The sequence below is a fragment of the Drosophila takahashii genome, chromosome 2L, assembly GCF_030179915.1.
Source record: "Drosophila takahashii strain IR98-3 E-12201 chromosome 2L, DtakHiC1v2, whole genome shotgun sequence".
Lineage (NCBI taxonomy): Eukaryota > Metazoa > Arthropoda > Insecta > Diptera > Drosophilidae > Drosophila > Drosophila takahashii.
Window position 1 is genome coordinate 10,000,001 of NC_091678.1, and position 24,655 is coordinate 10,024,655.

A 24,655-nucleotide genomic window follows, 5' to 3' on the forward strand; every position below is an offset into this window, starting at 1 on the left:
GTTTGTATTCCTTTAGAATATATTGTTATTAAATGAATTTTTTAAAAACAGGTTACTATTTTTATTTTTTTTAAATTTATTTTATAAAAAATTTACACACTCAAGTAAATACATTTATTTATACGATATGTTCTTTCCTAATAATCTATCAAAGGTTCGTGGCTTGTCCAGCTCAGATTCATTATTTTTTTGCAAGCTGCGACTGCCAGCTTTGTGGTCTAATGTCATTTGTAATTCTACGCCACTTTGGTTGTAGATTCTCCGGTTATATGCCAAATTGTGGCCATTTGTGCTAATAGGAAGAATCGGGCTTCCCACAATCCAAAGTTCATCACATAATCGGATTCGCATTTAGGGCTTCGAATTTCAGTGTTTCCAAGTGTTTGCCTGCAACACTTTCGCCTCAATCGCTGCCAAATCAAGTGCCGAATTGGGGGAACAGTGATGCCGATTCCGATTTCGATTCGGATTCAGATTCAGATTTAGATTCATCTGCCGCAGTACTCTGTTGTGTATTCTCTGCATTGGGCAAATGTGATTTATGTAAAAACGTCAGCAACAATTCCGGCAGCAGAGCACAAATTAACTCCGGCGTGGAGTTGGGCCCATGGCCGGGCAGAAAGTCGAGACGTGTTCCGTAATTCAATATCCACCCGCCAGAAGATGCAGTTCAGCCGGGAGTCAGGGGCTCAGAGGTCACATTTGGCAGCCAACTCGGTAAGTATTCCCAGAGGATCCGAATAATTTCCTACCCTTGGCACTAAGTATTATTGTGCATTAGAGGACTAATAAACAGGTTCGCAGTTGTCCTCCAAGTCCTGCTCTCGCTTGCGCATTCATAGTTTGTCTGGGAGTTTATACCTTCTACGTGATTTACGGCAATAACTCATCGTGCTCATCGCAGACACGGGCACTCCGAGGCCCTCCACGCTCAGGGAAAGTCATGAGACAAATAAATCAGGAATACTAAATTAATTCACTTTACTTTTCTGGCTTTTCTTAATTAAAGCCCTAAATGTGGGCTGTGATATATATCTATGAACTTGAGGGTATTTAAAGTTAAAATCCAAAAAAAAAAATGTTGTCTGTAAATTATGACGTTTTCGGTAGATTTTAAACTGGGATATTTATTTTTAGACCTGTCTAGAGCAACGCAATTCGCAATGAAAATTAAACCTAGGGAGCAATAAAATTAAAAAAGGAGATTATGTATCTTCAAAATAAATTCGTTCTCATTAAGACAGTATTTTAAGGACTATAATAAATATAAATTTTTAATTTAATATATATTCAAAATACATTTTTTATAACTTTAATTTTAAATAATGAAATGTAAAAAAAATTGATTTTGGACTACATGAATATCGTGGAATCTTATTAGAGCCCATCATGGTATAATTTATTTTCTTCTCTTTCAATTAAATCCTATATACTTGACTAAGAATGCAATGCCCGGATTGTTGTGGGTTTTAAAACAAATTCTACAGCTTCTACCTGAGTATCTCATGCGCTTTGTTGATGTTTATTCATGCGTGGCCGAACCGCCCAAATGCCGACTTATGACACCGAAAATGCCCAATTTGCAGGCGTTGCGCTTTCCTCAGTCGATCGAGGGTGCGGGAAATGGTTAAGGGATATCAACGGGGTTACAGCTGAATTAGTCCAGTGGGATTCCGCTGAGGCGCGGGGCGTTTTGTTTGCCTTTGTCAAGGCAAGGCGCACTCCCTTCGCTAAATAATCACGCAGCGGGAAGGAGCGAACAGCCTCAGCCTTGCAACAATTGAGATATTCAATTGGCAACAAGCGCCGCATGAAGAGACAGTACACTGCGAAAAAATAAAATGGTGATATTTAGGATGGAATATGTATGGAATTTATAGAATAAATCTTAAGAGACTTCCTATTATTTAGCCATGTAGCATTTTAGGTGTACTTCTTTTTCTGCATTTCATTTATACGACTTTTTATAAAATCATTTTATTTGTAAGAGCTTATAAATCTTTAAAAGTACGATACAAACTTCATTTTCTGTTTATCAAAGGAAAATAATTACTTGAAGCTTTTTGTTTTTTTTGTTTGCATAAAAGTCACTCTGGTATTTCATTTTTTGATAATACATTTTTGTTTACCCATTTCTCCCAGTGCAGGAGCAACCACCAGGGCAATCAGCCACCACCCGATCCCGCTGAGCGAGCGATTAGTTTGGGAAGCTGCCCGATGTTGCGCATCCGTGAATTACAATTGCGGTTTCCTCGCCTGGCGCTATGGCGAAATCAAGGGGGAGGATTTCCTCAGTCGGATTCAACTGCCACCGGAAAATCACTCCAGTTGTGCGTGTTGTTGTTCTTTTGCCCGGCCTGCACTTGAAATTGTCAGCAGGTGCTCACTGCTCTGTGTGCCTTGTAACAACATTTGCAGTTATAGTGTTACACTTAGTTAGAGCTGCAGTTACGGCAATCGGAGGCGGAATCAATTTAACTGCATTTGGCAGTCGATTGTCATGGCGATGATTCGATGGCCCTGTGTGTTTGGGCCATTAATAAACATTTCGTCGTCTGTTTGTGTAATAAAAATGCAATTCCCATTAAGTGTCCATCTGGGGGAGGGACTTTTTCGCCACCGAGTTGACCAGCTGAGTCAGTTCGGGGGGAAAATGAAATGGATTTCAGGGGCACTTCGATAAGAGGTCAAGTCAATGGAGTCGGGGTTTTAAGTGGGAGCCCCACAAACATTTAATATATTTTGATTTTTTACAATAAGTGATTATGAAGCTGATACTGCAATATTCTGTGAGATTATACTGAACTTTTTCCGATTTAAACTTCAAGTGTTTCCCTTGAATCAATTACTTATTTTAAAAATATAAAATTATTTTTAAATTGTTTGAAAAAATATTAAGATAACTCGCAAACCTTTTAGTATATTCGGAATTCTTTTGTTATTTCTTTTCTTGAAAAAATTTTATTCCCACCTTGATCACAAAATTTTGAGTAATTTAATAATACTTTTTTCCAGAAATAAAAGGCAATTAAGATCCATTGTCTTACCCGATGTTCCAGTTGGTGTTCATCCGCAACGAAAAAGGCCAGCATAATCGAGTACGGGAAGATGATACGAAAAGGGTGCAAAGCTGTTGAAAAGTCTTTAGTCATTGCCCCAAATGGTTTTCATGTCTCACAGCCATAATGATGGCGGCAATAAATTCGCATTAAGATCGCCTTGAGTAAATTCATTGGCACGCAGATGTTCATACGATGGTCTTGTGGAATGACTTTAAAAACACAGACACTTTTGAAAGAGCTGATCCTGACGGAACCGATTTCCCGCCCCATTATGGGCCTGAAGTACCTTCAGCTAATTGCGTTTAATTCGTTCAAAAGAACCCGCATTGTGACTCCATAACTTTTGCTTTTTGTTTTATGCAATCATAAAAACGCTCGCTCAATCAATAATTATAATGTAAAGATCAGCTCCGTACTATTTTCGATTCCACTCGCTCAACTCGTGCCTCTCGACGGAAGTTGCTGATTTTGTGACTTTTTCAGATCGTTTAAGATTGATTGATCAATGTTTTATGATCACCAACGCCTCGGTCGACGACTCGCCCTGGGTCGTTTGATCTTGGGGCTTTGCTTTTGTTGCGGGCGGCATAAACGTTTGTTGATTAAATCGCAGGATGTTATCGATCATTGCATAAATTAACATACGACTTCTCCCTTCGAACTATTCGCTTTGTCAACTCCTATTAATTTTTATTTGAGATTCCATAAACGTCGTCAGCACTGCTAATGTTCAAACATATTTCGTGGGAATTTCTTTTTATTTTGTATGAAGCAACTTGATAAAATACTTACATTTGGGAGTCCTAGTTTACAGAACACATTGCAATAAAAACAAAAATTGAAGAGGTGAGCGGACATTTTTCCTTTTACTTGGTAGCTTTTTCTACATATTTTCTAAACCATTTCATTTTACATTTCGTCGCTACCACAGGAATTTCGATACTCACGTACCCGCCCTTTTTATTTATCTTTGTAGAAATTGTCATATGCAACGAAAAAGTAACTTAGCTACAACCGTTTTGTGTAAGGTAGACAGAAATATTTTTTATTGATGAAATTGGTTTGGCTTTCAGCTCAACTCCATTTGCAAAGTAGACAATTTGCCGCTGTGCAAATTGCAGACTTGGGAATAGTCCGTTTCTAGGAGGAGAAGAGGATAGCTTATGCTCACAGGGTTCACCGTTTGCAATTTATATATTTTTTATTGTCAAATTTGGGAGAGACACGAGCTCCAAGATGAAGATGGAAAATGGCATTGAAGTTGGCTGGAAAATGTGGGCTTGGTGGTTTGATGGCTTACCCTCGTCTCGTACGTGATATTTGATATCTGCGGCTGGACACGTTGGGGAATAGAAAACAAATTCGAGGGGGCTTCACCCACTCATGATTTAATCATACCAGCTTGAATATTCTTGTTTATAATACGTATGAGTTTTTAATCTTTCAATATGCCTGTTGACGTTCAGGGTTATTCGAATTCCCTTTTCAGTTTGTCTTATGAATTTGAAAAGAGGTTGTCCAACTTCCTATTGACACTTTGTGTAATGTGTACCTTTTGGTTTTCAAATTTGAATAATGGTTTCAAAGTCAAAATTATCTAAACCCAACACCAAAAGGAACTCGCCTTTCAAATTTGCTTAATAAATTCAATTTATTTTGAAAACATAAAAATACTTAAAATGTAGATTAATTTTCGTCTTTATAATTGTTATATTAATATTACATACATTAGTTTGTTGAACATTAAAATGAAAATATATATATAAATTTGTTTAGCGGTTTTTACATACATACACATAATATGTATAAATAAGTTAAAAAATTTATTAATTAGACTAAATTCATTGGAATGATATAATATCAAAATAGTTTGCATAATACAGCGATTTAGTTAAAATTTCACAACTATCTAGATGCGAAAGCTTGGAACATTTTTCTTTTGTTTTCACGCTTTCGAATTTTCTTTATAATATTGGATTTTTATTTTGTTACATTTTACAAAGTACGACACGCACAGTTCATATTGATGGAGTTTCCTAATTTGATTTTGATTTTTAACTGGCCTTCGGGCCACAGCAATACAAACTGACATACATACACATAAAGAAAAACCTGGAAACTTCTTTTGCTCTGGAATAGCTTTGGTATGTTTGGTATGATTACACTTTAATGAGAACTTGAGACTGACTATAGGTAGTGCTTGCATTAATTGATTTTAATTTGTCTTTGCTAGTTTTATTTATTTTTTCTTTGGCAACATTGGAAATATTTTTCTTGTTTAACTGGCTGGCTTAAAATTATTTAAATTGTTTTAATCTTTTCTCTTTGGAGTTTAAAGTTTCAAGCAGAGGAGAATGCCTGACGAAGCGTTTCACCTCCATCTATTGCACAATGGTTGCGGTTGATTTGGATTTCGGATTGGTTTTCATGTTATACCAGTAGCGAAACCTTCTGGCAGTTGAGGGCCCCCATCGGAGGAGCTCCGGCCGAGTTGACCGCACTGGCTCCCTGATTCCCTGCAGAGACTCCGGCCGGAACCGAGCCCGCCAGTTCGGCTGAGGCCGCCGCTGCAGCCGCCGCCGACATGAAGTCCACCTTGCCCAGGTGAACGCGCAGATCCGTGTGTTGGGTCTCCTTGTGCCGCCGGAGGTCCACTTTTCGCTGGAAGGCCTTGTGGCACAGCTTGCAGGAGAAGGGCTTGTAGCCGGTGTGCTTGCGGGAGTGCGTTATCAGGTTGGAGCTCTGGCTGAAGGCCTTGCCGCACACCTGGCACTTGTGCGGTTTCTCACCTGCAATGATGGAAGGATAAAACAGGTTAGTGGTGAGGATAGGACAAATTTTTAGATGCATATCGATGTCATTCATTCTGAATTTAAGAAAATAAACCTGTGTTTAAAAGTGTTAATATCTAAGATAATACTATTCATATCCATATGTGGCTACGCATTTTTAATAGTAAAGGAAAAAGAAAGGTTTAAATAAAAAATAATTTTACAAATCACTAGAAAATTTTAAAAAAGATTAAATGTTAATTTTAAGACATTAAAGAATAAATAAAATATGCTTTCAATTATTTCTAAACCTTTTTTTTAGCCTATTAATAAAACCGTAAAAACGGGTTTAAGTCTGCTATTAGCGTTAAGTATTAAAACTGTTTTTAAGATTTAAGAAATTTGTAGAATGTGATTAAAAATATAAAATTTTGATATGATATTATTGTTCCGACTTAAGGGAATCGCCTGAGATTGAACTGACTACAGCTTGTCTGCATTTTCAACCAGTGTGCGCCATTTTAGCAACTTCTGTGCTTTCATGGCCCAACATATTCCTCCCCTTGGTGCACACGAGCGTCAACCCCCAAAAAAAAGCGTATCGTCGCCAGACAGAAGCATCATTCCCCAACCCACCCATTTGGACCCCAAGACTCCATGTAAGTCATCTCCGCAGACCGCAGGCAGAATCTACATCCACCGCCCTTATTCCACTCACCATCAGAGTCAGAGAAGGAAAGTCCTGGAGTTTTTTAAATTTAAACTTTTTGGTCCATCAGTGTGATGTTCTGTGGTTGCGCTCTTATTTAAAGACGGAATTTTTCTTCACTCTGATAACATTTTAAAGTAATTTTGTGGGGTTTTCTTTTTGTGCTTTTTTCACGACTTCCCCCATTTCTGCGCTTTATACCCCATTTATTGCTCATTTTCATGCTGTTGAATTTTTCATTAGAGATTTGAGAGGAAAGCTGCTTTCCAAATAAACGATTTTTTTGGAGCCAGAATTGTCATGAAAATTTCGCCGGTCATAATGAAATCTCGGAAATTACAGATGAAAATGAAGAAAGTATAAATGTAATTTTAAAAGTATGAAGCAAGCAGCCATTAGTCTTAGGAAAAGTTTTAATGGTAGACAGATGACGGTATGAATTCTTTTTTATCTATTGTATTTAGGATAATCCTTGATAATCCATTTAGGAAAAGAATTTTAATTGAAAAAAACAATACAATCCTTTTTTAATTAAAAGTTATACTATTATTATTTGATTTTCTAATTGGAACCTATTTTTTCCGCTCTTACCCAGTTATACAAAAACTTTGATTATATTTATTTCCCTTTTCCACATTTTTCTGGTGTTTATAATGGTAGTCACATAGTTGGCTCTTATCTGTAGCCCTGTATTGCATGGAGATAGTGGCATAGACTTGTTGGGTTACACTTTATGTACTATACCCATACTCTTGCACACTTACCCACACACACACTCGCATAAACATATATAGCATGAGATTGGGGGCGACGGCAACAAAATAACGACGACAACATGCTAACTTGTGAGGACCTGACTCTGGGTAGCTCCCTACCGAGAATTGGGAAAGTGTATATAAAATAAACAGAGATACGGGTATATAGGAGGGGGAAAGGGGAGTGAAAGAGAGAGAGGCCAAGAGAAAGAGAGAGAGAGAGAGGACTGTGAATCCAGCGAAACGAAACGGAAGACAGCTTCGTTGTATATAATGGAATTGCAGCGACGTGATTGTGAAACATTCGACCGTAGGGATGTGCTCTGATTCAACTTTCAGCTCCCGGGGCATGAGGATTTCTTTTCCTTGAGCAGGAGGACTGGGTGGGTGGGTGTTTGGGTGGGGTGGCTGGCAAAATGGAAGGTCGAGCAAGCAACAGTAAAATTGAGCAGTCAGGAGCCGGGAGCCTTCTCTCAGTTGGCCTCACCGAGCATGCCTGGATGCAGAATCTGGAGGGTTCCTTCTCGTGGGTCCAAGGCTCGGGGCACGTTCGTGCACTATCGGCACAAATAACGTCACGTAGTCGCAGAGATTATAGAGCAGCTTTTATTATTTATCACGGCCAAAACGACCCACGAGCACTAACGAGACCAAAAAGGAAAAAAAAACGAAAAGGGAAAAAGTAAGGAAATAGAAAAATCCCGTCGGCCGTCGGTAATTTGGAAAGAAAAGTGGGGTAGGTGGACCTGGTCTCGAGGCTACAGCCCCGAGTTCACGAAACTTATGTACATATCAGGGCCAGCTTTTTTTTCTGCCTTCTTTTTCAGGGCATTTTATTGCAGCACATTGTGGAGATACTTTTAAATCTTGGCTGCCTTCTGAATGGCTTTCCTTTTAGTCTTCTAGCATTTTTAACTTTAGTTTGTAGTCTTCGTCCTTGCACTCTGCATTTCCTTCCTAATTCAACACGTTCGCAACATATTTGGTGGCTTGGCAATTTTCGCTAAGCGGTGGGAATCAAATCACGCATACGCCCTGTGGAGCGACGGCGAAACAAAGGGGAAAATTGCTTTGGTTTGATTTGGGAAATGGTTTAAAACAAACTAACAGAGGGTCAAAGAAGGTTGAAAAGAGTTTTATCTGGCTGTGACTTAAATAAATTACAGGAAAAATAATTGTACTACATTGTAAGACAAGTACAACTTTTTCTTTTTTTATTATTTCTAGATTGGGCGATGAAAATCATCAAATAGACTTTTCAGAGAGCATTATTATCTTTTGTGAGTCCTCTAATCTAAATTGTTTTAACCGAAATCCAAGAAATACCTCCACACGACTTTAAAAGCCTTCCTTCACTTTAAAATATCGATTTTGCTCCACCCAAATCACCTTTTGCACCTCAGACACACTAAGATTGAACTTTGGAATGGAAAACAAAAGTCATGAATAAATAAAATAAACCTAAAATGTTTTTTCCCCCGTCTTTTTATAGCGCATAAATTGACGAAAACGAAAATCTGAGGCAAGGAAATAAAAGCGAAACACAAAAAAAGCGAGAAAACCGAGGGAAATGCGGGCAAAGCACGGACTAAGCATATAAAACATTTTGCCAAAAAGTAAATACGAAAATGCAGAAGAAACCGAAGAAATGGTTCCGAAAAATCACATCAGATGAAAAGAGGAAAAATCTGCTGTCTGGGATGGAAACACGTCTCGACACAAGGAAGAAAATTAAGGATAAGTCGTAAGGAAAGCAAAACAAAGCGGGCAGAACCCAAGAAAAAACCAAGGCACTTGGATGGAAAATCTTGAAATGTTGGGGCCAACATAGCCACATGTGCCTTTGGCGGGGGCGGGAGTAGGAGGATGTTTTTGGGGCCACTGGAGGAAAAGGAAGAGGGAGGCACACGTCCATCGAAGACGGCAAACGATAAAAATGTCTGGAATATTTCTCTTTCTCTCTCTGCATGTCTCTGTGGGTTTTGTAGGGGTGCTGATTTCTCTTTCACTGATTTCACCAGACGCATCAGCGAGGGAAGTCTGCTTATTAGAGGTTATTATCCTTGCCATTTGTAAACTGATTTCCAGCCGAACAGGAATTTCGCTTTTTATGCTTAATGGTCCAATGGGCGTATATAGGATTGAAATCAGTTGCAGTAATTTAGAAATGATTGCAGCAAATGAATTGAAACGTAATGGGTGGTCGAAAAATGTTATATTTTGCCATTAGCTTTTGGTCTAAGCTGATGTTAAATAAAGTATTAAAAACATAAACAAAATATTTGCTCCGAAAAGAACCATTCTATAAGTATTGAGAAGAGAAAAAAAGACATTATTATCATTAAAAACTCTTGATTTGGAATACAAGATTTAGGCCCATCTAAGAAAATAGTATTTTCTTATTTAATTTGAAATTAGTTGATTTATTTTTATGAGAATCGGAAAACTTCCTTATAAAGTTCCTTATCTTTATAGCTTTTACTTTACTGCAAAAGAAATGTTATTTCATGGTACAGTGCTTGTACGTCCTAAAACTAGAACAAATCGCTTTTGAGATTCGAAATTTTCACGTAGCCATCAAGAACTTGAAATCGATGCTAAAGTGCCGGCCCCACCCAGCGACCTTCTCCCCTTTGGCAGTTCCCTTTCGCCCCGTTTCGCAATGGCGTTTCAGTTCCGTTTCGTTTTCGGCTTTCCGGGGGTGTGTGTGTGCACCTGCACCTACACCACTGCAGGGTGTCGATGTGTGCGCCTCGTATTTGTTATTCGTGTGAGTGCGCGCGTATAAAACAGAAAATCAAAATCTCTTGACTAAATTTTTCATTGGTCGGCTGTGATTTCTCAGCCCGCCTCTCTCTCTCTCTGTCGCTCGCTGTCGCTCTCACTCTCTCTGGCTCGGTGTGTGCGTGTGTATTGGAGTATCTGTGTGCGGGCCTTCCAGTATATAGATGGATTCTTTTGGATTCAGATTCTTATCACTAGCCGCGTTCTCTCGCTCTCTCACCCTGAGTATCTCCCTTGCGATTTCCGGAGAGCAAACTGGGTGCTCTTTCAGCTGTCGTCTGCTCCATTTTTTCCGTACCCCCCTTTCGACGCCCCCCGAGATTTCGCCATATCTGGTTCTGCCGATGGCAACTGTAATTGCAACTGGCGACTGCGGCTTTCGGGGTGGTTCGTTCAGTGCTTTAATGGCGACGCTTCTCAAACCCCCTTGAAACCCCCCCACATTCACTGCTATTGTTTATGGCGAAATTCTTTAAAGTCCCCCTTGTTTTCGGTTAGAATTTAGCATGACACCCCCAGAATATCTGTGATTTACGTTACCCCCTTAACTGAAGCATTTAAGATTTCAGACAGTTCTTTTATTTTACTAACGCAAATGCATTATTTTCTGTGATAATTTGTTGAAAAACAATATCCCTGAATTCCACATAACATTACATAACTTCTATATATCCTCTTCAAAAGTAGTGCCTAAAAATGAATGTAAATGAATTTGTAGTCCACTAAAGAAATAAAATAAATATTTTCTCTGGAATGGTCTTATTTCTTTAAAATATATGCACCACAAAATTAAATCTCCTTATATGCAGAACTGAACTGCTTACCTGTGTGAATGTAGGTGTGTTTCTTCATGTCGCTCTTCTGGTGGAACCGCTTGCCGCAGTAGTTGCAGGGATAAGGCCGCGTGTCGCTGTGGATGAGCAGGTGGGTGGACAGGGTGCTGGAGCGCTTGAAGCGCTTTCCGCACTGCTTGCACTCAAACACCTTCTCCACGTTGTGCACCGCCCTGGAATGAAGAGGGGTGGAGGTGGGTGGGGGATTAGTGGGGTCCCAGTAAAGAGCGTCACCGTAATTAAGGTCCGGTGAGTCCCAAAAGGCGGAAGTGGACGTGTTTTAACTACAGCCACAAAGGCAAACATTTGGTCAGGCTGAAATCCAGCCATTTTGGCTAAATTAAGTAATGCAAAGTGTCCGCTATTGTCCCAGGCAGGAAGACCACAATATTGCAGTGAGAAAAATAAATAATAGATAAAAAAAGGCCATTGCTTTTTGCACAATAATATTAGGTATATTGTATTTAAATATTTATAAATAAACTTTAATGTTTAACTAACTGAATTTGAAAAAAGGAATGATAAACATTTTATGTTTTTTAACATTCTTAAATTTTATAAAAAGGTTATTGTTGCTTAAAATTAAAGGAAATCTTTACTCATTGACAATGAAGATTACTATAATTTATTTCTTTTTGATACTTCTTAATAAATTATCCTGAAGATTGAGTTATGGATATTTAAATGTAGGTAATTTAAATTATAAGATTTTTGCCCAATATTTTTAAAGTGTTGGCATGCAGACCCCCCTCATCACTCTGTGGTGGCATTCTACACATACCTGTGCTGGCTGAGGCTGACCTCGTGGCCGAAGGTCTTGTTGCAGAGCTCGCAGGCGTAGGGCTTCTTGCCGTGGTGCGTCCGGCGGGAGTGGACCTCGAGGCCGTGGGGCGTGGAGAACATCTTCTCGCACTTCATGCACGAGTACAGGTCGCTGAATTGGTGCAGCCCCGGCCACTTGGCGGCCATGTGGTGGAAGTGGTGCAGGTGGGGCGAGTGGGGCAGGCCTAGATGACCGCCGTTAGGTGGCACGCCCACACCCACGCCCACGCCAACGGCCGCTGCCGCAGCTGCTGCCGCCGCCGCTGCCGCCGAGGAGTTGTTCTGTCCGGCGGATTGGAGCGGCACCATCAGACTCCGCAGACGGAAGAGATTTTCCTGCGAATCCGGATGGTAGCTGCGGAAACACATTTAATTGAGGCGAGTTAATTAAAATGGGTCCCGAGTGGCAAAGTCTCTAGATTTGCATGGTGAAAGAGGGAAAATGGAGCTAATCTGGTAATGAAATTGTGCTTTAAAATGTATTTTCATCTAATCCTTAGAACTCAGAACTATATTTTAAAAGCATTTTATAAACCTTATAGGTTGTTTGAGTTTTTAAATGGTCAATTAAATTATTTTCATAAATTTAATAAACTATTTAGCTCTTAATATTGGCCTAAATTGTTCCTTATATAATGAAACGTAAAAAAATTTAACTAAAAGTGTCTACATAAAATATTCTTATATTTTCTGCATTAAAATAATAAATAAATAGTTGCAGTTTTATTTTATTATCGAAATTTAAGAATGGAACTTAATATAAACTTGAACAATTATGCTGAAATCGATTGATGTTTGGTATCTAACTGCCTCTCTGTTAATCCTGCGATCTTTATGGAACAGTCTATTTTATTAAAAGTATTCTCTAGTACTCACCCTGCTCCCAGACCGGATTGCTGTTGTTGCTGTTGCTGCTGCTGCTGACCTTGGTGAAAGGCGACGGCGGCGAAGAAGGGCAGGGCGGGCGAGAAGAGCGGTCGCTGGAACATGGCCGCATCGTAGTTGGGCGGATAGCCCTGTCGCATCGCCTCCAGCGGATTGAAGGGCATGGCCAGTCCACTGGCCGCCAGATGTCCGAGCGGCGGGCTGCGGGGCGTCCGTCTCGCCGGCGGTTCGTCCCGTCGAAGGAGAGCGGAGACGGAGAAGAGGTCCGACTTCTTGGATCCTATGCTACGACCACCGCCATTGGCCGTGATCAGCAGTTCGGAGGCGGATGCAGAGGTGCCGCTGGGTGAGCTGATCCTCGGACTGCCGGGCGGCGAGTCCACCTCCAGCTCCACGGACGAACTGCTCGAGTGGGAGCGGGAGCGGGAATGGGAGCGGGAACGGGATCGCGAGCGGGAGTGCAGGGAATGGTGCGATTCCGTATCATCCATGTCGATTTGCGAGGAGCAGGGACTCCTGGATCTCGACCTGGAGCGGGATCGCGACTGACGGCGCAGCTTCTCGCTGGCGCTGATGAAGGCCGGCTTGGAGCGCTGGGGAAGATGCGGTTGCTGCTGCTGTTGTTGCTGTTGGTGTTGCTGGTGCATCTGCTGGTTTTTGCTCAGCATCGAGATTGAGTTGTTGTTGTCCTCCAGGGAAGTTGGGGGCTTCAGGCCAACGGCCGCCGCCGCCATGGCCGTCAGTTGTTCAGTCTTGACCAGTCTGCTTATGCTAAACGCTAGCGAGGCATCTGGAAGATTTAAGAAGAAGAAGGGTAAAAATAATATTTTTTACTAAATGATAAAAAAATAAATGACTGTTATATAATAACTTATATAGATGATACCTTTCTAAAAAAATTATTTATATGGAGGGGTTGATTTTAAATTGATAACAAAAAGAAATGATTTTAGATATACCGAAACATAAATAAATAAATAAAAAAAATTCATTTAAATTTTACTGCACCATTAAGAAGAAATTCCTTCTGTTGGCAAGATCGCTTAGTAAAATCAGAGCAAAGCGTACGCTAAATCATCAATCACTCACTGAAAAAAAGGGGGAAGCGAATCCACCTGTTCAGCCTCACACACAAGAACGTTCTCGTATGTGTGCCAGTTGGCAGCATATCGAATTTCAAATGTAATTATTTTCGTATTCAATCGCCTAATCCACCTTACATGACCATTAATTCACCCTAATCAACGAATCCTTCCCCTCTCATGAACCGCTTTCCGCATTTGACATCAACGCGTCATCATTCGGCATCGTCACCCCGAAATCTTTGGCCAGCGATGATGGCCACGGACACAGATACAAATCCGTGTGCGGATGCGGCGCCGGCGCTCAGGGTTGAAGTCGGCACGCCCCTGGACAGGAGCAGCCACCCGACAAGAGTTTCAGTTTCAAGAACTCCTTATATCAACCTACAAAATGATAGTTTACTGTTTTTTTTTTAAATGGTGTCTACTTAAAAATGAATTGAGGTGAGAAATGCTAGAATTTCCCTTTCGTCTGTAAGTTAAGTCAACAGTTTTAAATTTTAATGTCACAATTTTTTAAAATATTTTTATTAAAATAAAAAAAAGTTTTAACTTCATAAAAATATTTTTAACTGGTTTTGTAAATCAAACAGTAACCATATTAAAAAATAGTTTATATGCTTAGTTTTTCGGTAATAAGTAAATAAATTAAGTATAATGGATTCCTAAAAAGAAAGAGAAAATCAAAACTTTTGCCTGGTGCACAGCCCAAAATACACATCCTCGGAGTCTATCGCCTGTCGAAATGAAATAATAATAATGTGCGTTTAAATAGAACATCTGTTCGGTCCGCACTCGGCTAAATGGAGCATGACAAAACAAAAAACACACAGTGGGCTGGAGGAATCGGGGAATCCGGGGGGTTGGGTTAGGAACTCCGACTCCGGCGACATTCCGCGTGTGCAAATTGACGCAGGCGCAAAGGAAGCAAGGAAAGGGGAGGGGAGGGAGGGAAAGGGGTATGCCGTGCTCCGTATTCCATATTCCGTATGCCAGCCAAGTGAAAACCGCGACGAGGCCGGAGGCGAATCGAATGAATGAATGAATCCGCATCGCAACAAAAGAATAACAATTTGACAACATTCTAATTCGCCACGCAGATAAAAGTAACTGCCAGGGCGTCAGGGGGATGTAGGCGGAAAATAAGGGGGCGGAACTCTGATTCCGGGCCATAGTAGTCGTAGTCCGTAGTCAGTGAGGCGGCAAAACGCAAAGCCAAGCAAATATAAACAAAGCCCACGCACTAAACGCAGGCAGGGAAAAACGTATCCATCAGATACTCAGATACAAATGGGGGGTGGCTGCTCGCCCGCTCGCTTTTCCTGCCTTTCCTGCCAGAGTGTCAAGTGTTTTTATTGCCCTTCTGCTGTTGTTGCAATTCCCGCTGCTGTTATTTTCGTTCGAACTTTGGTCTTAGGATTTTGGTTTTTGCTTCTAAGTGCTTTTAAATATGGAAATCGCACATAATCCATACCGTTTTGGATTCGTTTGATCATTACCATGTAAACCTAAAATCACTAGGAAATATAAGGATATTTTCTAATAGTTCTTACATAAAGAGACTTTTTATACCATTCGTAATTTAGTTCAATTTTTGAATTAAAAATAATCCTAAATAATTATTTTAAAGAATTAATTCGTTGTAAAATATACTCGTAATCATTTTCAAATTATGATAGACTCGTAATTATGGTTTCCCTAATATTTCTCTAAAATAAAAACAAAATAAAATAAAAATTATTAAGTTATGTATTAATTTTTTTAAATACTGTTCTTGTTCAATATTGCTCAGGAGCCTGAGTGTATTTACAAAACCCACCTTATGCCAGGCAAACTACATCCTATCCTCCCCCTAAAAATCTAAATTTTAATCATTGACATTATGGCAAATGTGACCCGGTACAACCCAACCCTTTCTTTCTAATTATGTACGCAATCGTCCCGAGAGCATTTCCACCAGCCAAAAACAAATTCGAATCGAATGGAGGACGAGACAATCGCACAACCACCGAGGGGAGGAGATGGCAAGGGGAGCTCAGGCCATGCCCACGCAATACCTACTATATATAGGAAATAAAATTGGAAACGTTTAACGTTCGGCGCAAACTAGCGGGCCAAAAGCCACCCCAAGGACCAGGAGACTGGAGACAGGAGCCAGGAGCAGGACAAGTGGCTCTTGGTGGCTCACGTAGAGCGACTTGTTTAAACGATAATAATGAGCTTAAGCATGTGCCCGATGTCGCTCCAGGGTGGCGAGTCCTTTGGCCGCTGGAGGCTGTAGCAGGCAAAGTAGCATCAACGACCCCTCGACGGTCGGCAGTAAAGTCATAAATTTGTGCACATTAGACATAGACATAGCCCTCGTCCACCCCAAACACCCAACGCCCACAGCCCAGCCCTCCGGGTTCGACGTTCATCTGTTTTTATCCGCCCGGGAGCAATATTCACGCACTCCACGCACTTGTTCACATAAAAACGGGAGAAGGTAAAATAATTATTCGACACTGCATGGTAATTGAAATCATTGTTATCCTGAGCCCTGTTCTGTGTCCCTCCGCCCATTGTCGGGCTTTCCCCAGGATTATTATTGTTTTGGGGCGATTTGCAGCCATTACAATTTGGTTTGGGTTAACGGCTCCGCCTGCAGGAGCTGTTAATTTTTATACCCTTGTAGAGGGTATTATAATTTCAGTCAGATGTTTGCAACGCAGTGAAGGAGACGTTTCCGACCACATAAAGTATATATATTCTTGATCAGCACCAATAGCCGAGTCTATCTAGCCATGTCCGTCTGTCCGTCTGTCCGTCTGTCCGTCTGTCCGTCTGTCCGTTTCTATGCGAACTAGTCTCTCAGTTTTAAAGCTATCGCGATGAAACTTTCCCGAAGGTCTTCTTTCTATTGCAGGTAGTACATATGTCGGAGCCAGCCGGATCGGACCACTATATCTTAAGGCTCCCAAACAAATATAAGAAAATTCATTGTAACTTTGTAGGAAGTAGGCGTTTTAATTCTTGACTACTTAAAAACAAAATTGAAATAAATCGAAACGCTGAATCTGGAATCCCTGGAACTGCACCGAGTGAGTATTCTTTCTACAAGGGTATATAAGCTTCGGCTGACCGAAGGTAGCTTCCTTTCTTGTTGGAATTTCATTTATAATTACTTGGCAGCTCGTGAAATTTTGTGTGGGGCCGTTATTATAAAAATTGTTTTGTAAATATTTTGGAAATATTTCTTATTGCTCTTGGTACTTTTGATAATTGCTAAGCGATTTTTGTAAAGTTCATTTAAATTTAAATTCCTACTTTTAATTTGAACTTACTTATTTTGTAAGTTTTAAAAATCATATTAGGTTTTTATGGTTTTAAAATTGTTAGATTAAATAGTTTATAAAATCTATGGAAATATTCCGAATACAAATCCTTAAAATATAATTTAAGTTATTTGCATCCATCTTATTCTTTATAATTATTTTAAATAATATTTGTAACACACCGTTTTTATTCCCAGTGTATTCTTACACATGCCCAAGTCAACTCATGAGCTCATTTAGCCTCAACATATTCACATTTCCCCGTAATTTACAACCCCTCTTGTAGGTGCAAAATCAGTAAATCGAGAGGCGCCGCAGTGGGTGCAAAGTATTTTGAAGGTATCGTATCGACTCGATTAAATCGACGGCTGAGTACCGGGCAACAGTAGTCGGGGGCCGACTAGTCGTAATAATATAAAAACAAATTCCGCTTTCGGCAAATATGAAAGTGGAAATGGCAAAAAATAAAAACCGCAGAGTATAAATAATAAAGAGCCCGGCCGATATGGCCAGAAGAGGGCCATAAACTGTGAACGGTTAGATAGATTAGGCCATGATTTGGTCTGTTGGCATGCCTGCGAATGTGTATGCATGATTTACGGATTCGTTGAGATTTCGATTTCAACTTGGGTTCGGATTTCGATTGGGTTTCCGATTGGGATTGGATTTCGATTTGGATTTGGATTTGGATTTGGATTTGCTCGATTGCCTACCCCACCGATAGCATATCAGTTCGCGGAGAGAGAGAGTAGAGCTCTTTAGCCCGCATAAGCTCAACTCGTTGAGTGGTATTAGATGGGGATTGCGTATCCAAACACTCGACATATAGCTAGGCTATCAGCTGTTGGTCCCGAACCGTCGGCTGTGTTTCTTTGAAGCGTCTCGCGAATGTCGCCAATTGCAATTACATTATTTATTTTTACACTGCAAATCAATCAGGTTCTGCCCTCCCAAACTCTCGACTTCCCTACTCCTCCCTCGGAATTCCAATGGCAATGCAATGAGTGTGCCCCAACCGATCGTATATTGCACCCTTTTCCCAGCTGCTTATCGCTGGGGCAATAAATCAGAAGGCTATCTAAACTTTAGACTACAATTCCGAACCTTTTTCCTTTCGCTGATAAATTTAATTTAATTGTTGGTTCAAGCCAGCCGACGGTTTTCACTCTTTTCTCCCCAAAGATGATTGTATTGTGTTTTATTGAAGCACTAGAGAACCCATTAAGAAATTCTAATAAAATGGGTTAACGTTCTTAAATGGAGTTTTCCATTCCGTTTATATGAATTTATATATAAAATCATAAACTGTATTTTTAAATAGCTTGTGCGGCAATTTGATTCACTCGATTCGGTTTGATTTTTGGGTCCAAAGGTACACATGACTCCCATTGTCCGTTGTTCAAATTTAGCTGATATCTGATGTGCAGACTGTTTATTGTTGTTATAAGCCGATATCTACTCTGGTAGCTTTTATGGCGGTACAAATTCGATATCGAAAATCGCAGTTCTTCATACTATCAGCAGCGGGAATCGATTGGGGCATTTCTAATTTCAATATTCAAACAACGGACGTGACAAATGGCAAACGGGGTAGGGTTCGGTTTTGGTTCTACTCCTTTGCCCAGGAAATTGATTTTTCTTTGTCAAACATTCAAGCGATGATGATAAACCTGGACTGGTCTGCAATCGAGGGCATAAATAACAACAGTTTGAGGAAGGGAAGTCAACTGAACCGAACCGAACTGCCCTATAATAATAATATAGGTACTTTCTTAATGTTGCACGAACTATGTCTGTGGCCTGCGGATGGCTGGCCTTTGTTTACTTATCGGTCGCTCGCTTATTTTATGATACTTTTACTCTTTCGATTTTACAACTGGCCACAGAGCATATTGACATGTTTAGATGTCGTTATGTATTTACCTCGGATCGTAAATCATAACGCGTGTGCGGTGTGTGTGCGTAGTTAACTATCTCTCACCCTCCGGCTGTCTGTTCTGTTCTGTTTTGTATTTGTATCTTTCAGATACACGGGGTGTGGATTTGGCTTTCCTTTTATTTGACTGACTGGCTCGGCTCGGTTTTGGATATCTTTATAGATTTACAATGCCCAATTTTCGTCTACTTGTGAGAAGTTGAAAAATATATGACAGGCGATGAGTTGCCAATGATTACGACGTGTGTCGTAAATATTTCATAAATATTGCTCTGATTTTCGTTGCGACAATTTGTTATTGATCAATAATGTACTTTGCGATCGTACTCGTGAAAGGGATATGGCGTTTCGAATTGTGAATGCACTGAAAATTATCTGATAGATGATGATATGATAGATATAACACTGATTTGTATTCTGAGTTAGTATAACTCGCTTGCACAATGCTATAAAAACTGATTTTAATTTATAATTTTTGGGAAACCAATCAGTTCTCGGTTGACAAACACAAGTTTTGCTATAATTCTTAGAGATAAGCCGAACTCTGACTAAACCTCCAGCTTGTTTGGCAGCGGATTATTTATTCTGTGTGATAAGTCGATTGCCTTTTTAATTGTTCAATTGTTTGGTGTGATTGAAAACGGCTTAACAAATTTGTTATTAAATTTATATCGGCGTATTCGTGGCACCATATATATAAGAAAAGCCTCTACAACTCGATAGGCGCTGAACATAAATCAGAAGTTTTAATTTATATGTCTAACGGTGGCACCCGTTCTGATTTTTAGGCTGATATCACCGGAAAAATATGTCTCCGCGGGGGCGAACTTTTTTTTTTCGTAGCTAACTGGGAATGAATCAATGCTGCTCTGAGGTCTGTGTTCAAGTAATTTGAGTGCTGGCTGCTATTTAACCCATGAACCCTTCCAGACTATTAGTCGGCTTTTAGTCTGGGTCCGGGCAATTTTCACAATTTAACTTAATTCGTGACTCACGAGAGTCGGTGTCAAAGTTCTTTTCGTTTTCCAGTCCACGCATTAGATCGAGAATCGGCAATGGGCATTATTAATTGAGTCATACGACGGTGGGGCGTATGACAAAAAAATAATTAAGATCATCCACTCATGGGTGGGTGGGCTAATGGGAAATCGAGACGATATTTGCGACTGACCTTTGGGGGCAAGGTTGTGACTTAATGGGTAAGAGTAAAGTTACGATCTAGAGAATCTCGTTATAAAAATTTAAAGCCTACTTTCAGGGTACACGTATAGCCCACTTTTTAATCCACTGAATTTAAGAGCTTAAACTACAGATTTCAATAAAGTTTCCCCGTCTCTTGAACAGGAGGGGCCAATCAGTCACCAAAAAGCCCTGCGAACTTCGGCCACATCAACCAATATATTGTCCCACCAAAAACCGAGAAAATATTCCAACAAACAAAGCGAAATTCATTTTCTCTAGAGAAAGCAAAAGGGGAGGAGGGACAAGTGGGGAAAGCGGGTTGCTTGTCGCGGCAAACGGAATTGAAAATTCAGTGTGCGAATGTGTCTGCGTGTGTTTGTGCTTTTTCCGCATATCCATGTCTGTGCTGGGAGCGGTGGAGAGCTAAAAACATATCCGTTGGATACATGTAATGCCGGTAAATGAAATCCGCTTGTCGCTGCCCTGTGTGTATGTGTGTATGAGTGGGGAAATATGGGATGTAAGAGAGAATGAGTGAGAGAGAGGGACACTCACATATGTGACGGACAGAGTTGCCAATATAGCTTTTTTGCGGATTTCTGGATTTTTCGAAAATATGTTTTCCAATGTTTTTATTGGAGTTTTAAAAACATACCAAAGGCGGGAAACAATCGGTTCAGATGCAAAAATTTAAGTCAATGTGCATTTCTTTAAGGGAAATGTGTTTCCAAAAAGCCTTAACTTTCGTCAGAAATTTAATGGATTACAGTATTAATATGGTGTTTAGAAAAATGATTTGTATTAAAGTGTGCAACAAAATTGTCCTGGAAAAGCTACTGACTTTTAACATTATTATAATACATATATTGAGTTTAATTTTTGTAATGGTAAAGAAAGGAAAACGTTAAAAAAATGACCAGTCTCGAGGATTGCATTCATTATTTTAATTCAAAATTCTTTTATTTTGATGAAAAATTAATAATGTTTAACATAATTTATTACAATTTTCTCCCCTATAAATCCTTTCAAAGCAAAATTTTAAGGTCCATATGTGACAACACTGAAGCCTGTGGCACTCATTCATTCATTCAATGCTCATATTTGAAATTCAACAGCGATGGCGATGACAACGGCGTCTGCACACAGATACGAGATACACAAACCATCCGTACATATGTATTTGTATCTGGACTGGACCAAAGCGAACTGAACTGAACTGTGTATCCACAAGTTTGTCTGATTGTTTGCCGTTCGCAGTGGTATCCGTATCTGTGTATCTGTGGTCCAGCTATGGATTTTTCAATCCCCGATATCCATTTTTCCGCCCCATGTCCGCACAGAAGATTTGCCCATTAAGCGCCGCGCACATACACACACACATTCACATACAAACGGAATAATGAATATTTGCTCCTGCTGCCCCTGAACAATTTCTGTTTTCCACGCTTCCACCGAGCCGGGAACTTGGGCTTTTTTCCAATTAAACTGACACCGGGCAGCCTTTTGGGCTCCCACTCGGAACATGGCCAGTGCGATATTTTAAAATCACACATTATTCAAATAAATTTTTAAAAAATTCCTACATTGCCCCCTTGATACGCCTTTGGGGGATTTGTCGCTGCTCGTTGCGGATTCGATTTCATTCTCTCTTTGTTTTCCTTTTTTTTTTAATTAACTCGGGGAATATGAAATGTGGTGGGGATGCATGGGTTTATGCCAATCTGTTCGGAGGCTGCACAAAAATTTAATTTGACCAATGTTGATATTGATGAAAGTTCTGAATTATCATTGATTGAAACTGGTGACAATTGATTGAATAAAATCAAACTGAATAATGAAAAGTTTATGAGGATTTTTGAAAAATCTTGTTTTTTTTAATGGTAAAGAATGCAATGATTTGAATAAAGTGACTAGAAATTAACTTGTTTTTAATTATAATTTAAAAGGATTCTAAAATAAATCTTATGGAGAAGAGGATAAATTCTTACAGTTAAAAAATTCACATAAAAAACGCTGACCTCTTTTTTAAATGAGATAATCAAATAATCTTTGGTGAAGGTAAACTGGCATTTTCTTGTTGTTTTGCTATTTTTAACATAAATATAATAACTGTTTTAAAAATGAAATCATGAATAAGTTAATTTTATCGTTTAAATCAATTTTTCATTATTAACGACATAAAAACTGGTGGCACAGAATTTTAAATTTATATTCCTTTAATTGTAAATATTTTACAAATTTAAATTAAGATTTTTGGCAACAATTTTGTATCATGAAAGTCTATGATAAAAGAAGAAATAGTAAAAAACAATTACACGTTATAGAAAATAATTATCAATTTTGATATATTTTCATAAAAACATAAAACTTGGTTAAAAGATATATATTAAGTGTGCAAAGTTTTTGCGGCTTACCGTCGGAGTTTCGCTTCTTTGGGAGCACCGCTTTGAAGGCGGACATGGGCGCATATTCGTGCGGCGATGTGGAGGCCGGCGGCATCTGCGGCTGCGGAGGATTGGAATTGTGGGCTGGCTGCTGTTGGTGGTGGCCCAACGCCGCGTCCGCGGACATCTGGATGCGCTGGTGGAGCAGCTGCGTGGGCGAGGGTATCGTGGCCATGGCCGTCAGGGCGCTGAGATCCCTCACCTGCAGCGAGGCGGAGGAGGCGGCGGAATTCGAAGCGGAATTTGAGGCCGACGAGGATTGCTGGCTGGTGAGGAAGGAGCCGGGAAAGTCCGCCGCAATGGCTGGCTTAAAGTTGCCCAAACTGTAGTCAAGGGGCAGGTGGTGTTGGTGGGCGGGCGGTGCAGCCGGATGCAGTAGATGCTGACCGGAAGTGGCTTGCATTTTGGCCACGTCCATATCGGAGTTAGCACTGATTTAGTTTTTATTTCTTTCTTTTTTTTTTTGTTAACTTAAGCTTTGGTTGGCTGGCTTTTGTTCTTTGGCTTTGGCACTGAAACTGTTTGGTTTTTACGCGACGGCATGCGATTGCCGTTTGGGTTACGGTGGCGTATACGCAACGTGGCTACCGGAAGGAAGTGTCACAGATTTAGGGCTTTAATGCTGCTTGGGCTTGGGCTTCGGCTGCTGGGAGCATAACTGCTGGCTTCGGCGTCATCGAGCGGACTGAAAGACCGTAAAACCTAATCACGGATCCCGTGGAACGCTGACGCCGGCGCCCGACCGAGAGTGAATCTCTGCCGCCGAGCTTGGAAAACTCTGCTGCTGCTGCTCTGCCACCGAAAACTACCTCCTCTGCCTGCACTTGACTTTTAGCCGGATCCGGAGTACGGAGCCATATATGCGCTATGCCAAGTGTTGCGATTTTCCCTAGATTTGGCAGCGACGTCGACGTCGACAGCGGGACTTCAGCGAGAGGGAACGGCACTCGTTGCTTTTTATTCTATATCTCGGTATGTATGTGTTTGTACATGCGATATGTTTCCCCGTTCGGATGGCTATTGCTCCGATTCCGATTTTACCGCTGTCAGCGAGCGTCTGAAGGCGACTGACGGCGGCACTCGGCGTTTCCACTCAGCGGAAACGCTCTCGCCACCACCACCACCTCGCCATGCCGCACTGCAAGTGCGAGCGGGACAACGCTGTGGCGTTGTGATTCCAATTGGAACGGCGGAACGGAGATTCCACCAAGTGGAATTGGAATCGGAACAGCCACCACCATTTGCCGCTGAGGCCATCCCGCTCTTGGCCACGCCTCCTTCCAGCTGGCCATGGTTAATCTGGACTTTTTGGTAGCTTGTTGTTGGTATTTTTAGTGCGCATACCGCTTTGATTCGTTCAAATCAATGCGACCGCCGAACAATGGTGGAGTGGGTGCTGGTGCGGGAGGAGTAGGTGGTGCGTGTGCGTGTGCTGGGCGCGTGTTTGCTGGCCTTTGGTTTACCTGCTCTGCTTTGGAGGCGGGCCCTTAGGTTTTTCCTTTGTGTTTTTTTGTTCGCTTTATTTCTGAACCGCCATCGATTTGGTAATCGCTGTTGTCTTTGGCGTTTGAAGTGCCCCGCGCCATTTAATTTCAAGTGGTTCCTCCTGGCACCACCGCAAACACTAATGCCGCATGCTTCACACTTGACTATCCCCCAATTGCCTTTTGCTTTTCCTTTTCCCCTTGGCAGCTTTGACTTGGCACTCGCGATTGGTTTTTGCGCCATTAACTTCAAATGGTTTCTGCCTCGGCGAACGGTGGCTAAGTGATTTCCTGGGGGCAAGAGTTGCCTCCGAATGGCTATTTCTGTATGATTTTTTTTTGCGATCTAAAGGGTTTTCACCTTTTATTGTTCGCCATTCAATTATATTTATAGCCTCAAGTTTGTAATTCCATTGCCTATTTCGGTGTATTTATACTAGGTATGTAGATGCGGATTAAAAGAATGTATTCTTGGAGACTATAGATTTCTAATGAAATCCAGAAAAACTTACCTGAGTAGTTTAGAACTTTTAAATTTATGGAATAAAAAGAAAACAATGCAATGGAATATTGATTTGAATTAATTGCTTCA

At 40.6% G+C, this 24,655-nt stretch overlaps 1 protein-coding gene across 1 annotated transcript; it reads right to left on the reverse strand.

The window, feature by feature from the left end:
• Positions 1–4,694: 4,694 nt before the first annotated feature.
• Positions 4,695–23,714, reverse strand: sens-2 (senseless-2). Its single transcript, XM_017144671.3, has 5 exons — positions 22,550–23,714; positions 12,613–13,411; positions 11,696–12,091; positions 10,906–11,087; positions 4,695–5,851 (listed from the first exon to the last, which is right to left on the reverse strand). Exons 1-5 carry the CDS (start codon positions 22,995–22,997, stop codon positions 5,493–5,495), a joined length of 2,184 nt encoding a protein of 727 aa, XP_017000160.2. The 5' UTR covers positions 22,998–23,714; the 3' UTR covers positions 4,695–5,492.
• Between the last annotated feature and the right edge of the window lie 941 nt (positions 23,715–24,655).